At 40.7% G+C, this 17,467-nt stretch overlaps 2 protein-coding genes across 4 annotated transcripts; both read right to left on the reverse strand.

Moving 5' to 3' along the window:
- Nucleotides 1–834: 834 nt before the first annotated feature.
- Nucleotides 835–6,055, reverse strand: LOC129586148 (dual specificity protein phosphatase 10-like). Of its 3 annotated transcripts, none has more exons than XM_055479179.1 (4): nucleotides 5,782–6,055; nucleotides 3,687–4,422; nucleotides 1,936–2,295; nucleotides 835–1,562 (listed from the first exon to the last, which is right to left on the reverse strand). In XM_055479179.1, the coding sequence occupies exons 2-4, from the start codon at nucleotides 4,390–4,392 to the stop codon at nucleotides 1,252–1,254; spliced, it is 1,377 nt and encodes a 458-aa protein (XP_055335154.1). In that variant the 5' UTR covers nucleotides 4,393–4,422; nucleotides 5,782–6,055; the 3' UTR covers nucleotides 835–1,251. The 3 variants fall into 3 exon arrangements, with proteins under 3 accessions (XP_055335154.1, XP_055335153.1, XP_055335155.1); XM_055479178.1 differs by having other exon boundaries at nucleotides 5,685–6,055; XM_055479180.1 differs by lacking the exon at nucleotides 5,782–6,055 and adding an exon at nucleotides 4,883–4,980.
- A 2,406-nt stretch (nucleotides 6,056–8,461) lies between these two features.
- Nucleotides 8,462–17,100, reverse strand: LOC129586270 (gamma-aminobutyric acid type B receptor subunit 2-like). Its single transcript, XM_055479386.1, has 12 exons — nucleotides 16,148–17,100; nucleotides 13,446–13,583; nucleotides 13,086–13,361; nucleotides 12,612–12,807; nucleotides 12,479–12,540; nucleotides 12,019–12,400; nucleotides 11,479–11,635; nucleotides 11,215–11,350; nucleotides 10,746–10,862; nucleotides 10,083–10,361; nucleotides 9,732–9,914; nucleotides 8,462–9,316 (listed from the first exon to the last, which is right to left on the reverse strand). Exons 1-12 carry the CDS (start codon nucleotides 16,571–16,573, stop codon nucleotides 8,621–8,623), a joined length of 3,048 nt encoding a protein of 1,015 aa, XP_055335361.1. The 5' UTR covers nucleotides 16,574–17,100; the 3' UTR covers nucleotides 8,462–8,620.
- Nucleotides 17,101–17,467: the final 367 nt, after the last annotated feature.

Here is a 17,467-nt window from a genome sequence, read left to right on the forward strand (position 1 = left end):
CGTACACAGTGACTCATCATTGTCCGAATTTTGTGAACAGCTCCTGCTGCTCCAGACTGGAGTCATTCGAATGACCAATGGTGAGTCATCCAATTTGACCGTTTATCCGTCCAGATGCCGTCCTGACCGGAAACCGAGCGGTCAGTCAGTAGAATGAGTCATGATCCGTTTGCTACTTTTAGTAGAATGGCGAAATTTGTTGGCATGTGCCATCGGTCATCGCGGTTAACATCACCTTTATTATCGAAGGTAAACTTATAAACAACTAATACAAGTATACTTTTGTGTTGCGACTGACTGGAATAATAGTCCTACCTTGTAAATTTATTTGAATATATTGCACATACGGAGGTACAATATTTCATATTCTATTCTATCTCGGACCTGTAAAGCCTGTTACTGTCTAATGAAAAAACAAATGTATGAGCTTACAGTAAATGCTGGTTGCAAATTACATTCAGTGATTATGAAAAAGAAATTAACATTTGACCAATATGCCGTTTTTTTAGAATACGGAGGCTTCAATTGTACACATCTGCATTCACAAATTACAACAAAAACTCAGGCTGATTTATTTCGCGGTCAGGAGTAAGCTGGTTCGCTGCAGACCGGTTTCTAGTGCAAAATTTATACCAAATCTCTGAACGGAAGCGGATAATGAAAATATGCACTGATGAATAAATTCCAACATCTCAATGTGATGTTATAGTACCTGCACTTTTTTAGTGCCGATAACATCAACTCCGTAGTCCGTAAATAATATACCGACCAGGCTTACCAATTTGCCTCAAACTGGCAAATATAAAACGGAATTCTGCTCATAGACAATTCATTCGCAACATCTTTAATACGAATAAGTAAAACTGCTTTGTATAGTAGTAGTACATCTATAACGATATCTAAATGCGTATTACAATCGTCCTTTCGGACAGATCAAAATTCACGCCCATTCAAATCAATTACTACATAAAGACATGAAACAGGCGCAGCATCCGTATAACCGATAGTCGTAAGCGCTTGCGGGACAGCACAAGCATCAAGTAGTGAGATCAGAACGGGAGATCAAAAGAACTGCATAAACCACAATAAACGCTGAATTATGGCTTACACGCCGGGAATTATAGTGTAAAAGGCAGCGTAACGGACACAGTTTAACAGAGCAAATTACATTTGCCAAGGACCAACTCTGAGAGATTGTTGAATGTTCCACATTCACTGGACGGATAATGTCAAGCTCCATGCGACTATCCTTCACAGGCTGGTTTCTATGCTGAAAATCTTTTGCTGCTTTCCTTGACTTCCGCTTGGACTGGGTAAAACCATGTCCGACGATGATCCACTGATTCCCTTTGACTTTTTCAGATCTTTTTCGTACTGCATTAACTGTCCCATAAAGTTGAAATTTGGCGATATCACAGATCTTTTGGTTTTAACCAAGTTGTAGGCTTCGTTCATGGAGATGCCTAAATGATGCATCACGTAAGCGACAACAATGGTTGCCGATCGTGACACACCGGCCTGACAATGAATCAGTATGGAGCTGTTGGATTTGCGGGCTTCTTCTGCAAAACAGAGAGCTGTGTGCCGTTTGCTACTCTAGGTTCCGTTGAATGAAAAGCGTTAAAACATATCGCAACAAACACTAGAAACTAATGATATTTTATCAGGTCCCTAAACACTTTATAGTTAGTGGCTAGTCTAATATTCGAGATAGTACTTGCACTACCTAGCATCTCAAACCCATATTTATACATAAAGTACATTTCAAATACATAAAGTACATTTCAAATTTCAAATACATAAAGTACATTTCAAATTTCAAATACATAAAGTACATTTCAATTACATAAAGTACATTTATACATAAAGTACATTTCAAATTTCGATTGAACTTTCGGTCAGTTTCAGAATATTATTATGGGTACTTAAGTCTACCTATGAAGTCGAATGCTTCGTTGAAGTGCTGCAGCAAATTCTGTTGTCCACTGTCACAAGCAGAAACTCTTTTGTAGCGAATGCCGCTTTCTTCGAAATGGCACGGTGCATGCGACGTGACGTTGAGGATATGTTTGATATTCCATGCCGATAAAAGTTGCATATTCATTGCATCGTTCTCATTTCCCAGGAACAAAAAGGGTAAAATCTGCGAAGCTTCCACTTTCTCCAGTTCCACGCTGTCTTGAGGGGATTTGGTGGGGCTTGTCAGTGAACCACAGAACCGATTGGCAGTTGCCGTTTTCATTGTCAAATTTTCACATAAATCCGGAAACTGATGGCAGAAGTCCGCAAAACCACCTATACGATAACATAGCGAGCTGTATATTGCGATAATCGATCACTCCACGTATAGCTACACTCTGTACTCGCTAAAGAGCAGAATTCGCCATGCATGTACAGTACATACCGATACAATTAATAAATACTGCGAGCATTTAAAAAAATTTTCAGATAATGTACAGCACGAAAAATGTGCAACCGTTCAAAACCTCAATAAACCGGTCTGCTAATTAACCACAAGAATCGAGTGCAAATAAGGAAGAGAAGCAAAGCAACGACCGCGGAAAAGGAAGCAAGGATTCCACGGCCTCACGGTAAACACATTAGGATATCAAAAGCTTTTACTACGATCGAAGTACATACAAGTATAACGTGTATTAATTACGTTGTGCTAGTAAACGTAAAACCCATTCACCATGCGGCGCGCCGCAGACTGTCAGAAGTTATTAACGTCTAGTTGCATCTAGTTTACCATCTTTGTCGTATCTCACGAGCGATGACATATTATGGGATTTTAGCACTTGCATAGCATTCTCATGCACAAGTTATGCTTTATTTAGGTTCGTATCTCTGAGTCATGATTAACCAAAATATCACGCCCAGCTACACACATCTAAATATAAATTGTACGAAATATGTTTTGTTTGCATACATGTCTCGGAAGCTGAGCATGGACACAGAATTATGTAGCATACATATATGTACAGAACCATATATAGTATTATATACAATAAACGATTTCGAAATCCGGTTTATCCCTGCATTTAGATAATTGCTGCTTTTGGGAAGCACTCCATAAAACTATCACCCATTAGTAACATATCTAAAAGTAACTAGTTGAATTACCGGTATAATTAGCACAACATCCGCCTGCAGAGGAAGAGCAATTTACATGCTGTTGGAAAAGTCTCTGGGGACTGAACGCAGATAAACTCAGTAATTTAAGCCGTTTATCCCGAATTAATACGGTGATACACATAGAACTGGCTACACAGGTATGGCCACATATTCTGCAGATCATGTGGCACAGATCTGGTACTATGCCAGCAAGTTCAATGAATATAATCGCGCTACGGCAATTTTGGCAATCACAAAAGGGCATAAACAGCGCAAAATACAATGAACTGAATGAGTCATCTAAACAAGCAACCCATATTGACGAAATGTCGTGGCAATACATATTTGTACACGCATTTATCTGCGCAAGACGCATTAAAGGTCAAATAAAGTCGATCATAAATAACCAAATCAATAAAACACTAAAAAACTTCTTCACGTTATGCAGAATACAGATGTTCCTAGAAAAAGCATTAGATATACATATGTAAAAAAATTACTGAAACCATTTACAATTTCCTGTTTTTTGACACATTGTGCAGAGCAAACAACTGCTTAATGCTGCGGCTTACCTATTAGCACAGCCGGGTCTTTACCATCGCTTTTCAAGGAGCTTAAAAGAAGGTGGATCGGATTAAATGAGGGCAAGCTAGTCCAATCCATAGTATTATCATCGTAGACCACGATCTCTCGTAGAAAACGTTTTCTATACTTGGCTTTGGCATTGGCATCCTTCGTTGCAATAATATCACAAAGTTTGCTATTTTGGAGTCGTCGACGCAACACCCGATCACCGATGTTCACATTCACCGCACCGCAAATATGATTCATCCGATACTTGAATTCCGGTCGGCAGTCGATTATTAAGTAAGGTTTCTTCGTTTGCATCTGTATGCGCTTGGCCAGTTCCTCAGGTAGCAGTGCCTTGGGGCCGGTTGGCACGCGACTCGGACTGGCCACAACACTGTTGGCCGAACCGAGCAGCGACGGCGTGGACTCATTGGTCGGTGTACCGGCCACTGGGCCCTGCAGCGTTAAACTCTGCAGGATTTCCAGATGGGTCGACGGACTGGCCGGTGTGTTGGCGGCCGACAGACTGGGTGTGCGTGTTTTGATGCAGAAGGAGGGAGTGGACACGAGGGTGGGCGTTGAAGCTGCCGAATGCGACCATGGCGGATTGCCCGGTGTATCTAGGCTGAGCTTCAAGCCCATACGTAAACGCCGTTCGTGGAACATCACCGTGCTGGGATAGTCCGGGTAGCTTTCCGTAAACAGCATACTTCATACCATACTGCTAGCGTGCCTCCTCTGCAAAGAATGACCCAACATGAGGATAACAAATGGCGGTTGTGAGAGGTGATGTTTTTATGTGCAATTTGTCACAAATAGGTGAGACGGTGTGAGCCGACTGATTAACGGCACGGCTGGACTATTCCCACTTGCACAGTGGAAACACAGCAAGATGCCGATTGATCTACGCATCGGCAGCTGCAGCGCACGGTACATACAATCAATGAATAAATCAATTATAAACGGAACTCCCATGCATCATACGTCAGCAGAACGAGGTTCGTCCCGAGACCAGCTCTTGAAAAACTTCCTGTGGCTGGCGATTAGTGAGCTTGTTATTAGCCGCCCTGTGCATGCTGGCGGAATGTAGCAATCATAATGACCAGAACGATCAAAAGATTTTGCTCCAGGTCCAATACAGACAACTGGTAGAGGTAACACGTGAAACAATTCGATACAGCGTTTTACCACGACGCACTTATTTACAAAATGAGCAGCTTAGTTAAGATCTCAGTTGGTCGACATCGTGGCGGTTCGCACAGAGGACATTCAGGTGATGAATAATCGCTTTAAAAGTCGCCATGTAAGCATTACTCACTTATTACCCGCATGATACGTATAGCAAGATATCTCCGAAGTACATTTTAGCAGAAATGAATATCTATACAACATTAGGAATTGTACTTGTGGTTCACTGCAGTAGTGGCTGCTGATGCCTAAAAGCTGAAAGCGCCTGTTCTAATCGCGTATGCGTAGCCGGTATAGTATACATATTCATGACAGCACTCGTACCTAATGTAACAAAATTTTACAAACCAAAAATACTGAAGTAAAATATGTGAGTAATATCTATATTAGTAAAAAGTAAGAGATCACGTTATGTTAAAAAAAACTGTGCAATCCTTATCATTTGGTTCCTTTCCGGAACAGCTGCTAAGTCCTTATCTGCATAAAGAAATCAGCAGCAACAGTACGAAGGAAATCTATAATTCTATGATTGTATCGCTGCATCGCACAGTGTATATAGAATGTATCATTATTGTCCGTAGCGTACTGTCAACTGCGTAATTATCATGTACTTCGGTACTCCTAAAAAGGAAAAAAACCCCTCAGATTCTCGTAGTTAAGGCGTTATAAATTAGGTCGAGCATAAAGTCCAACAGTAACGTTGATTTCCTTGTACTAAGAAAATTAAGAACATACAACGAAATCAGAATGGCTGACCGGGTCGCAGACATACATTAACCGGACATTTTGCTGGTCAAAGACAGTTACTGTACCATTTCTTGAGAAGACATCGTAATCCACACCGCGAACGTAATTTCGAGCAGCTACGTTCACGATGTTTTTTGCAACAAAGCTGGGGATCCTAAGTACCGTTGGCCAACACTGAACGCTTCCTGATGTTCTCCTACTCTAGAGAAAGGAGTCTCATACCACAATCCTTTTTGACGGCATAGAAAATAACAGCTAAAGTTTTCCTTTGCAAGGATACAGATATTTTTGAGAAATGCTGAAGCTGCTGTTGAAATTCTGGAATGCACGAAATGGGTAAACTGAAATCGTGGTTGGGGAATGTTGCAACTGGCAGCTGCGCGTAATCCTCATAGAAACAAGCCAACACATACGCTGGATAAAACGGGAGCGGTCGATCAGTGGGTACAGAGTGAAAAAGCAAATGTGCCGATCGGCGATCGGCATCCTTGCCATGGAAGAAAGGATGTGGATAGGATATATTTAGGCTGGGAGGCGCAGGCATAAACTGCGGTATCGTCCAGAGATCTAACACCATAATATACAAGCTTGTGTACTGTACTTAACTGTACTCGTATAGCCGGCTATGACATCCATATTAAATTTATCACTGTATTTGATATTATGAGCATATTGTTACTAACTTTATTATCAAAATGTGTCTTAATTTCCGTTAAAAGTATCAACACTGTAAAGATTTCTAAAAACTTTATAAAATACAGCTGGTTATGGTTTAGGTCATGGCGCGCGTATGCTTTGGAATAACCTTTGCATTCATTTTTATTCCTTACCGTTAGTAGTTATTGATAATACTTTCCAGCTCTGTTTCACGATTTAAGAAACAGTAAAACAAAATATTGCAAATACATTCGATTCGTAATAATTCCATAATATTCGTTTCTCCATAATATTCCATAATATTCAATATTATACATATATCGAAATGTTGAAACTGTCAATTATATGGTTAATTCAACTGAATTGTGTGTATATCTCCTCTCCGTTATAAACTGCGCGGCGCTCCTAATTTTTTTTTAATTTTTGCGGACCATGAGTTACGTATCCGCTGCTTTTCATACTATGCTCACTATTGTGTAACGATTTACCAAAATTTATACCAGTAGTAAATTTACTTGCGACTGGAACGGCAAAGCTGTAGGATGAGTCATCCTGGAATTTGGACCGTGCGTTCTGCAGTGCCTATATCGATCCTGGCTCGGCTTTCCTACACCCATAATCACTGCTGCTGTTCTGGACGTCATGTACGATTGCATATCGAACTATGTTTCCATGTACGCAGAACTAATAGCGCATCGGTGAGCTGCTTTAGATTTAGCATGTACCAGTTCGTTTGCTTCTTCCAAATCTTTTGTCCTCAAATGTCGGTAGTTGTGCGTTAACGTTGTGTTATTGTTCACTATCTATGAACTAAAATTTGCTTTACGGGATCATTCCTCCTATTCCCGTTCATGCTCAAAGATTCTTTCTCTAGATTAACAGAACATAATTCCCCAAAGAAGGCACGACATGCGAAATAGCACAGAATTTAGATATGGTGACATATACAACACGTAGCACAAATATACAGTAATAATTGAATCAGTTCTGCTCAAACATGCATAGATCTAGAACTACCGGTAAATATGTGTAGCAAAATTTAGTACAGTGCATTTAATTAGTTTCCGATGACGAATTTTTCGAAGTTTTTAAATCATCAAAAAATGGAAAGATAGCCGGTTGCACAGCGACATCGATAAACAAAGGCGGTCGAATAACCGAAAAATTTCGTCTAATTCGCCGCCGGTGGTGCTGTACCAATTATAGTAGATGCTGCATTTCCTCGCTAAATTCCGACGCTGATCCGTTAACGCAAAATGCTTTTACTTCGCCAGTTTTCTGCTGTATCGTCTTCCCTAGTACGTTCGCCATCCGGGTGGACTCATGGTCAAGTCCAAATGTTCCATAGGTCTCGAAGCCCAGCAGCGAGAACCAATAGTCATGGGAGCCGAGCGGGACAAGACCAAGAAATATCGCAACATCACCAATGATTATTGGTTCTCGCCGCTGGGCTTCGAGACCCACTGGAACAGTCAGACCTGGGTCTACCCGGATGGTAAACGTGCTAGGGAAGTCGCTCCTGCAGGAAACTGACGAAGTACGAGCAACTGGATCAGCATCGAAATCTAAAGTAGCGAGGAAACGCAGCAAATCAAGTACTACTTGCTATAAAGGCCGTAATAAGTACAGTAATTGATTGCGAGCCAGTTTGCGGCTGTGATTCCCTAGTGGTCTGCACTGTGGTCAGTTTTTTCAGCGCTTAATTAGGAGTATTTTTACATGTTAAGGAGACATAGTATTTTCACATAGCCAGAAACGCTGTGTTTATGCTGCTTTAGTGCATGGTCCAGGAACTACGAGTCTACGCGTGATAATATATGATATTATAGGAAGTGCAGCACCAGAGTATCTAATTCGAGAATGATGTTATGTATGTAGATCAGATGTTATTAAAATCTGAAACCCTAATATCACATTTCATTTTATATACCACGAAAAATGCATGATACAATTTATACTTGTTATTCGTTGACCTTAGTAGAAGCAGTAATGCTCGGAAAAGGTACTGTAGCCGCCCGCACAAGTTGCTCCACTGGCAGATCCGGCCGTTGCCTTTATTCACACAGCTGAACAGCGAGCAATGTGGGTGTAACACTGTATACCTCACTCTGTGGGGCAACTTGTGCGGGCGGCTACAGTAGTTTTATTTTACGCTTCTTCGTAAAACACAATTAGTGGGGAGACACTGAGTTTGACCTTTTATATATAGATAGCAGTATTTAAATTCGGTTTTATTTGTCATGAAACGACGGCAATATACAAAAATTATGCTCCCACAAATAAAAATTTTTGAACATTTGTGGAGCTGGGTACTCGCACAACTTGCACAACGCATATATCTACGTCAGCTTTCAGACGTTGATGGCTCGGTGGTGCTAAATTCCTGCCGAAGACCATTGGTAGGCAATCTTTTCTTAAGGCTGTCTGTGGCCTCTGGTTGCGGCTTTCCGGCAATGAATTTGTATTTAACCATGGCTTTGCGGAATTTTACCATACCGGCGGAATTGTGCGGCTGCTGTTTTTGATTGTTTTTCACTAGAATCGTAATATTCCCATCCAGTGTTTCCATGACCATTGTAGTCGATCCCCCAAACTCATCCCGTACCATACTGGAGCTGTCACTGCGATCGGACAGTGACGACGACACATCCAGGCGATTGCGCTTTAGTAGTGGCAACAATGCACGAAGATTTTGAATACGTTCATGAGCCGGCGTGGGAATGCGATCTCTTTCCCGTTCCGCTTTCATGAATCGCTCTACCGTAATTTCGTCATCGACATAGAATTCCGGAAGGGACATTAGCAGTTCTTCGCTTATCTTGATGCGCGGCACAACGGGAATTTGCACTTGAATTTCCAGTTTATCCATATCGGTGTCCAGTTCGACAAGATCTCGTTTATAAACGCGGTTTTGAATTTCCGCCCGCGTGAAGCGTTCTCGGGGGTCTTCGACGGCCAGACGCCTGGTGTTGCATTCCACCTTTAGTCCACTGCTCGACAGCACGGGATCGTCTCCGCTGTTTTTCAAAACGACCATAATCTGAAATTAACAGAATTTAGGTGCTAAAACAGGCAAAATTGATTATTTTCTCGCAATGTTGTTTAGTAATATTGCTCTTTAGTAATATTGTTTAATAATGATGTTCTCGAGAAATTGAAGAAATGAAATATCTATATTTGGTTGCAGTTACTTTTTTATTATGATTTAATTCAGCATAGTATGGATATAGAGTGAAAATATCGGCAGTTTGCTCGTAGTTACATATACGTTAATTATAACTGAAAGTTCAACCAACTTCTACACTATTCTGAATTTGAATTCTATAGCCCAATATATTGTACACCAGTGATCACAGTTAATTATAATATTATTTGCCGTGATTTTCCGGGTGGTATATAAAACGTGGCCAAGCACATACATGGTTGTTCTGGCTAAAACATATTAAATCACGCACCTTGGGTAGAAAAAGGAAGCACAGAGTGCCTGACGTGGTGGCAATTGTTAGTCCGGAAACCAGGATAAATCTTAAAGTGTGCTGCTCAACAATGATCTGAGTCAAGGCAAAGGCAATGATTGAGCAAATTACCACATTATAAATGCTTAATCCCACAGCTTGAGAATCGTTCAGGGCGGGAATCTGTAACAATATTCGTATCATTTTAATTGCGCAAGCAAAAATTGCTGATCGCCTCAACATCTTAGCACAATCACGATGTTCTTAACATCTTAACACAAGCATACATCAATTCAGGTATTAACTGCAATAAGTAATGTAAATGCTAAACTCGTGAACAACGCACGATACCTTGACATGTCGTGTCTCAAAGGTTAAGAAAATGCCGGCAAGAAGCATAAGGCCTTTGGAAATGTAAATCGCTGGCAACCACAGCGTCGTCATGTATTCACTTGAGCAAACTTCCAATTTCCGCCGCAAAACCACATCCGGATTGTTGGCGAGGGTCTGCTCACCTATGTGCATAAGCTCCACTTGGATAGGATCGGAAACAAACCATATAAAGAGAAAAATGCAGTCGATGGTGAACAGGCATCCAACTCCACAAAGCAGCTGATTGTCACGTAGGAGCTGTGAAAAACAGTTGCAACTGTGCTCAATATTGGTGCGCACAGTACATAGGTACGGGTAGAAGTAAGTAGGTAATATGCAAGTCTAGCCGGTTAGTTCGTGACTGATGTGATTTATCCAAAGTATTAAGCATTATTATTATATTATAGTTATTACGATTAATATTAATAGTACCCTAACAATACCAAATATCTAAAACCATACCAATATTTTAAGATGGTAGAAAATGAAACACGTTACAAAATACTGGTAAAGCCGTGCAACGTCGACTTAGAACAAATTTCGCCTGCGGATTGTAACACGCTTTATTTTTATATAAATTCTATAAAAGTCTGACAGGTACGTACGTTCGTACCGTTCGTTCTTACGTTCATATCTGCATACCTTGCTTTTGATCACTCCTCCAGATGCTTTCCGAAAAATTTGATGAACGCGAAACGTTTTCAAGAACAAGGAACCGAAAGCCACTGAGAAGCCCGTTGAAAATAAAAAAATTCGAACCTATCAAATAGAAGTTTTATAAATTTATTAAATTCAACTCGAACGTATAAGTTGAAATGTTCTGAAAATGACATTCTTTTGGTTTATCATTGTTATTTAGCAACCTTTTGAGTCGCATCAAAAATATGAGTTCCTTCTTTGCAGACTATGACACCAGCCATTAGGTATGTAATTAAGATTGCAAAACCATTACCACCTGCAAATGCTAACGCAGATTATGACTTTAATTAAATTAGTACAGGTATGCGTGAGCACAAATAAATAAAACTAACAATATCTTATTCAGTCAAATGCACTTATGACTTGCGACACTGCGGTCCATCTTTTATGCATAAGTGCAATAATCATCTACCTGACAAATTGACTTCATAATGGAACTTTCACCCGTGACACCATAATCGATTCCAAGGGATATTACCGAAGCATAAACCAAACAGCAACCAAGAGCCGTGGTGTTGTTTAGTTTCGGGGAAGAGAGCTTGATAAACCTGAAAACGTATGAATACAAAGTACTATTTCAACATGCGCTACAGAGCCAATATGCATACAAAACGCGCAATTTATATGCAGAATGTGGTAATAACGTCATGGATGCCATGTGCAAATGTGTACTCACTTTTGAGAATGAAACAAAATATTAAAGCATAAAAAAGATAATGCCAGCAATATTCCCAACAAAGCAATGGAACCGATGATGTAAAGAACTTCTCGGGTCACGGTTTCGATTACCGGCAACACAACGCGTCTGTCTGCCGGAACACGGGCACCGGATGCTGCAAATGGAATCAAAGATCACCACAGCTGCTAATTTTTTCGACCAATTCCTTCTCCTCTCCAGGAGCAGTTTGAACAACTGCTGTGCAGAAAAATGCATGCATTAACTGCAGATGCGTTTATAAATAATGTTATTACAATACGTAAACCGAGTGCAACGCATATATGTATATATATACTTATATATACTTATATATGTATACTTATATAGTATATAAGTATACATGAACAATCGGACGCCATGAAACAGCGAAATCAGATGTGGATTATAAGCGCAGAAAGAGCTTTGTTGCACCGTATGAACAGCAATACTAATCCGAATCTTTGGTCAGGTTCTTACTGTAATGCAGCTGCTGTGTATACATATCTGAGTATTTCTTACCAATCCAAGAAATTTGCTCGCAAATACTGCAGTTGAAATGAAGAAAATTATCCTCTGGGTTAAAAAATGCGATAGTTTTCATTTCGCCAACTCGGTGCTGCCGGAATACTGACACGCCCACTCGATCAGACCCATAGAAACGAATTGGTCCGGAAATACCATCAAAATCCAAGCGCGATAATGTATCCTTAAAAATCTCCGTCATTTCTCGATTTTTATAACTAAAATTCTCCAGTCTCAATCCTTTACGATCAAGTGTACTTCGCGATTCTTGTATCATAAAAGCAAAGGTCCAGACTGCATCGAACGCCAGTGCCTGCGGCGAATAAGAGGCTCCCGCTTTCTGGAGATCGTTCTGCACCACGGTGAACTGATCGTACCGCTAGATGGAAAAAGAGCTTGATTTAATTATCCGATAATTTATTGACTGAGATTAAACGCGAATTCCTTGGTTGCGTACAATGCCAGCTGAAGAAGTCCGGTTATTCATGAGAGAATCGCTTGTGGTGACTGTGATGTAACCTGCATAGGGATATTGAAAGTGTGACCTTTTACTGCATTGGTTACTCAAACTGGGAACAAACAACACGTACCTTCGATAGCGGTTTCCATTTGCTCTACAGTGCAAGTGGTGCTGTTGTCGCGAAGTCGCCACCAAAAACGTGGATACGAACCAGGAATAAACCATACATATCGTTCTCCGTAAAGTCCTAAATGGTATGCTTCGCAAAACATCCTTTTCGCAAAATCCAACGAGAATGCACCAAATATTATGCGCACATCTTTTTCCTGTAAATTACTTACTTGAGTATGGCGTACATTTTTATCGTTACGGTGCAAGGATTGCATGTATGTGTTTAAACCGCTCAACTGCTTACAAAAAATTGCAGTATAAGCGTTAATTTCCGCTTTGTGCTCTCTACACCGATAATGCTCTAACTAGACGGAGCAAAAATAGTCAAACATTATTCAAAACGAAATTTTCACAACGAATAATTTTTGTCTCTGGCATATTTTGAATTAATTGACACTGAGTATGTGCTTGTGATTGTATTTGCGCCAACTACCTTAAAAATCCTCAGCTGTTCTTGTATTTTGTTGATGCCGATGCTTCCGGTGGCGCGGAACGTGATGTTGTATCCGGCTAACGTTCTCACAATTTCATTCATGGCCAGGGCGTACGCTTCCTGATTTTCATTGATTGCCGCCGCGAAGCGCCATCCGAAATGATGGAGAAAGGCTCTTCGGGCTTCGTTATGGGATTGATCAGGTGCCACCGTACGGAAAAAATAACGAAAATGCTTACGATCACTGAGTGCCGGTGAAGTAGCACCAGCGGAGATCTGTCAAGCATAAAAAATCAATTTATGTGTGTACACGGCGTGCGGTCGTGTGTTTTAGCGGTTAATTGACTGATGAGAACTAACCTGCAGCTGAGCAAAATAAGGCGTTGCACGGGCCAGTGGAATAGCGACTTCATCATGGGACGGTCCCAGGAGGAAATGAATTTTTGGTCCAAAGAAAAGCGCTCGGTAGTATGCGTTGATGCCGTGACCGACACTGCACTACACAACAAAGCGGGATACACCTCATCATCATTCCCAGTTGTTTAAAATGCTCAATTACTACAGAGACACCGCTAACAACTTCCTATGTACTACTAACAGTTCTTATGTAAATGCTCTTCTGTAACTTCGTGTAACCGTAATCATGCAATATAATATTCCCACACGAAGTGCAAGATAATACTATGCAGACATTAGTAACCATCACGTTTTTCTAAGTTATTAGTTTAGGCTGACGCCAGCCCCCACAATTTCTGAAATGATAAAATCGATATTCCTTCTGCAGTCGTCGGTTTTATTAATTACGTAAATAACAAAAAAAGATTTTTTAAAAAAATTACCCGTTCTTGAGAAATCGTGAGCTGAAAATCGATAACATTAACGTTGAAAACGTAAAATAAAGGGACTGAATCAAGCACGCCATAAAACGAAGTTATAGGTACGTACTGTTTGTTGGTAATCGTAATCAAAACACACTAATCATTTCAAAATTCTTCAGTTGGCAATCTTGGCATGGACTAGCGACACCTTCTTATAAGGTGTCGCTAGCGAATATAGCAAGTGAAAATTTTGTCTAGGTGAGATTTCTGGTGACAGCAAATAGCCCTTTCAAAGAATCTACATATTGTAATTTCCGACCACACATTTCAAGGGTACAGATATTAGCTATACACTGAGTTATATTACACCTATAAGGCTATAACACAATCATCCATCCAACTACAATACATTAATAGTGAAACGAAAGAATAATTTTTAAAAATGCAAACAACCAAGTCAAGGAGTCTTCTAGGTTTGATTGCCAATGCGACCTTTCTCCGAACACTGTATAATGAGTATAACGACATAGTACTAAACACAAACTCACGCTCTTCAAATCAATAAACGTTTTTTGGTCAATCAAAAAGTTTTGTTAATCTCGATTGATGGATTTAAACGCTCGTTTGAATGCGATCAATTGCTAATTATCGTGCAGCACTCGTATACTGGTATACGGTAATGGTATACGAGGAAAAGCGTAAAGTAAAATATTGTAGCTATTAATATTACATAAACAAGTGTTTACGTATACAATCGTAGTCACTTGTTTGTTTATGCCGTATAATTACACCGGCATCGTAATTACGCGGTGCTTAACACGTGCACGTACTAGTAACAGATTCCCGAAATCCACAGTTTCTTAACTTTACCGATTATGCAGTGTAATTAATACAGCCCCTCAATTTATTTGAAGTGCCGCAGTGAATGCAATAAAATGCTTGTTGTTACTAAATCGCTTACATTATTGAATTTTTATTTAGTTTGTTGTTATCTTAAGTAGATCCAAACAGCTAGTTGATTGTAATCCATGAAAAGGTGTCACATTTCGAAGGTCTGGGATCTTATAACAACGCATGCCGCGTGGAGAAGCTGCAAGTTAAAGCAGCCGTTCAAAATCACGATTCTCTTCGCAGCGGAAAACAACATTTCCTCATTTTCTGGAGCTAACAAAAGTTACGGTTTTAAATAATATTATCAGTTTTGTCCTTTTAACATAGCGCGAAGTAGTTTTGGCTAATAATTCTCAAAGTTCTAGTTTTAAAGCTCTACAGTTTTTATTGCAGTAAAACGAATATCTGAATATAGCACGACGTAAATTAACGAAAACGACCTTCCAGTGATATGTTGCCAACAGCGGTAAATAGAAATTTCAGACACGTAGCAAAACGAATTTGCCTAACATCCGATTACTAAATCGATTCACATAAATGAATTTCAACCAAAACAAGTTCACGTCATGTTTTATGGTTCCGCATTATTGCTGCTATTCTGATCACATACAATATGTTCGCAAAAATGACAAGAATAGTAGAGGAAGCTGTTTTGCGCTAAGGCCGAGCTGCTTGGAATTTATCAACAGTGACCTTCACATTCCTCGAGATCGAATGGCTAACTAAGAAATTTGGTATTCCGCCAGAATAATCGTTGCACTGGTGTGTATCACTACTGTCGGCTACTTCATTTAAACCATACCACATCAGTTTAAAAGCTTATAAATTCATACCCTTGATTTTTCTTCTGGATTACCAATTCTCTTGAATAAGTGGAATAATGCCATTGCTGTCATATAATTTCAACATATCGCCGATAAGCGGCATGATGATTGTGTACAAAACAGCGCAAACCTGGGTCCAACAAGAAACAGTTATTAACTCACGATTCATTATAACGCCATGTTAAAATTTGCAGGAGATTGTGCTTTCTTAAAACTGGAAATCACTTCCTGTTCCGACACAAAAACGTGATTTCTAAATTTTTTATTTCGGAACTTGTTTCACAAGCCGTCGCCATGCTATTACGTGGTTACAGCCACAAGGTGGCCGTAGGTGTTTTATGCAGATTCCTGAGCTGCTAGCTTGAATAATTTAATTCGCTGCATATTACTTCGGCGACCACGTGGGTTGAACACCCAGACAGCAGCAACCGCTCATGATGTCGACGTTTTGATGGACCATAAGCCCATTGTCACTTATAATTCAATTTGGCTTCATTAATGTGTTACCGATCGGATGTACGCAAGTTACCATTGTATCGTTAAAAATCAACTGCAGCCGGTATCCAGGAATGATGCGCTGGCTGTTAATCATTTTAACAGCTAACTGCGCACCGAAAAGTTCCAGACGACCATTTTCCGCTAGATCGCAAGATGATAGTTCAAACAACCCGAGAATATTTATCATATTGGAGCCACGCAGTATAGGTGGGTGTTTGCGGTAATCCGCGGGTAAGGCCGAGGTTACTGGTCCGCTATTAATTCCCCGCGACACTTGATTATGACTGTCTGCCTTAGACGGAGATAAGGCAAAGATTAGAAGAATTATAAATGTCCTATAGTTCCAAACGCTCCATAACATCCACGGGTAACCGGCACTGTCCAGACGGTGGTCAAAGGCGTCCCAACTGGGAAACTGTGGGATACCGGTCAAGGACGGTATCATCGCACACCACATGAATACATAAAGCAGTAATTAGTTGACTCAATGATAACATCCGTACCAGTGGCCGCGTCGACCGCCTAATACTGTAACGTCCAAGCCAAAAAAAGCGCTCCTTTAATACGAGTGATCTCTGGAGATTGCAAATCTAGCGGAATACGCCAAGATAAGGGATTGATGGCATCGTCCACACAAGTCCATGTGGACTAAAGTCATCAGGCAGGGCTCCCGTTCCCTCACTGTCAAAAGCACTTTTTCACGTCAGAATCGCCAACGGAGCCACTATCAAGGCTGTTTAGCTAATAATTTTCCGTTTCCGCCAGTAAAGCCAACGGCACTGTGCTCACATGCTGCTCCCTATATATCAATCCAAAGCACACACGGCGATTGCCAAACCACTATGGGAAATCTATTGCCCACCGCATATAACCCGCCTTTAACGCATCAATAGAAGGCTAAACTTCCCCATCGAATTTTTTTGAATGATGAGGGTGACCAAGCGAATAGTGGGCTTACGCATACACTGTACAGTGTACACTGGGAAGTCGTACCGTACACTGCGGCGTTCCGGCATTCGACCGTACTGCAGCTGCTTATGTATGCTGTGCTAATTCGCTTTTTGGATGAGTGAGGAAGATTTTCTCCCGGATGTCGGCTTAAGAAACGCAATGGAAACCTACATATGCATACTTTCGGGTGCGCTGTACGATCCTTGATCAGAGCGGTTCTATTCTTAGCGATTGTTAGACGGCCGGCGGAAGGGGGAAAAGAATGATGCACAGTTGCACTATATTGTTCAGTTTGACCCAATCGAACGCGCACTGGCCTACTGCAAACAACCAGTGTGCGCGTTACATATCAGCCGCGCTGCGCGCGCATAACTACCTTTGTCGAGATATTTCATGGCGA

This window comes from Paramacrobiotus metropolitanus, unplaced genomic scaffold (assembly GCF_019649055.1).
Source record: "Paramacrobiotus metropolitanus isolate TYO unplaced genomic scaffold, Prichtersi_v1.0 Parri_scaffold0000020, whole genome shotgun sequence".
Lineage (NCBI taxonomy): Eukaryota > Metazoa > Tardigrada > Eutardigrada > Parachela > Macrobiotidae > Paramacrobiotus > Paramacrobiotus metropolitanus.

What these genes read in the sequence shown, in the direction of transcription:
- LOC129586148 (XM_055479179.1), bottom strand. Translation starts at nt 4,392, where the DNA reads ATGCTGTTTACGGAAAGCTACCCGGACTATCCCAGCACGGTGATGTTC. An exon ending in AGACCCGGCTGTGCTAATAG is followed by an intron (nt 2,296 to 3,686) that starts GTAAGCCGCAGC and finishes GTTATCGTATAG; the next exon opens with GTGGTTTTGCGGACTTCTGC. An exon ending in CGAAGCATTCGACTTCATAG is followed by an intron (nt 1,563 to 1,935) that starts GTAGACTTAAGT and finishes TCTGTTTTGCAG; the next exon opens with AAGAAGCCCGCAAATCCAAC.
- LOC129586270 (XM_055479386.1), bottom strand. Translation starts at nt 16,573, where the DNA reads ATGTGGTGTGCGATGATACCGTCCTTGACCGGTATCCCACAGTTTCCC. An exon ending in TTATGAAGTCAATTTGTCAG is followed by an intron (nt 10,863 to 11,214) that starts GTAGATGATTAT and finishes TCTATTTGATAG; the next exon opens with GTTCGAATTTTTTTATTTTC. An exon ending in GCTTCCTTTTTCTACCCAAG is followed by an intron (nt 9,317 to 9,731) that starts GTGCGTGATTTA and finishes TGTTAATTTCAG; the next exon opens with ATTATGGTCGTTTTGAAAAA.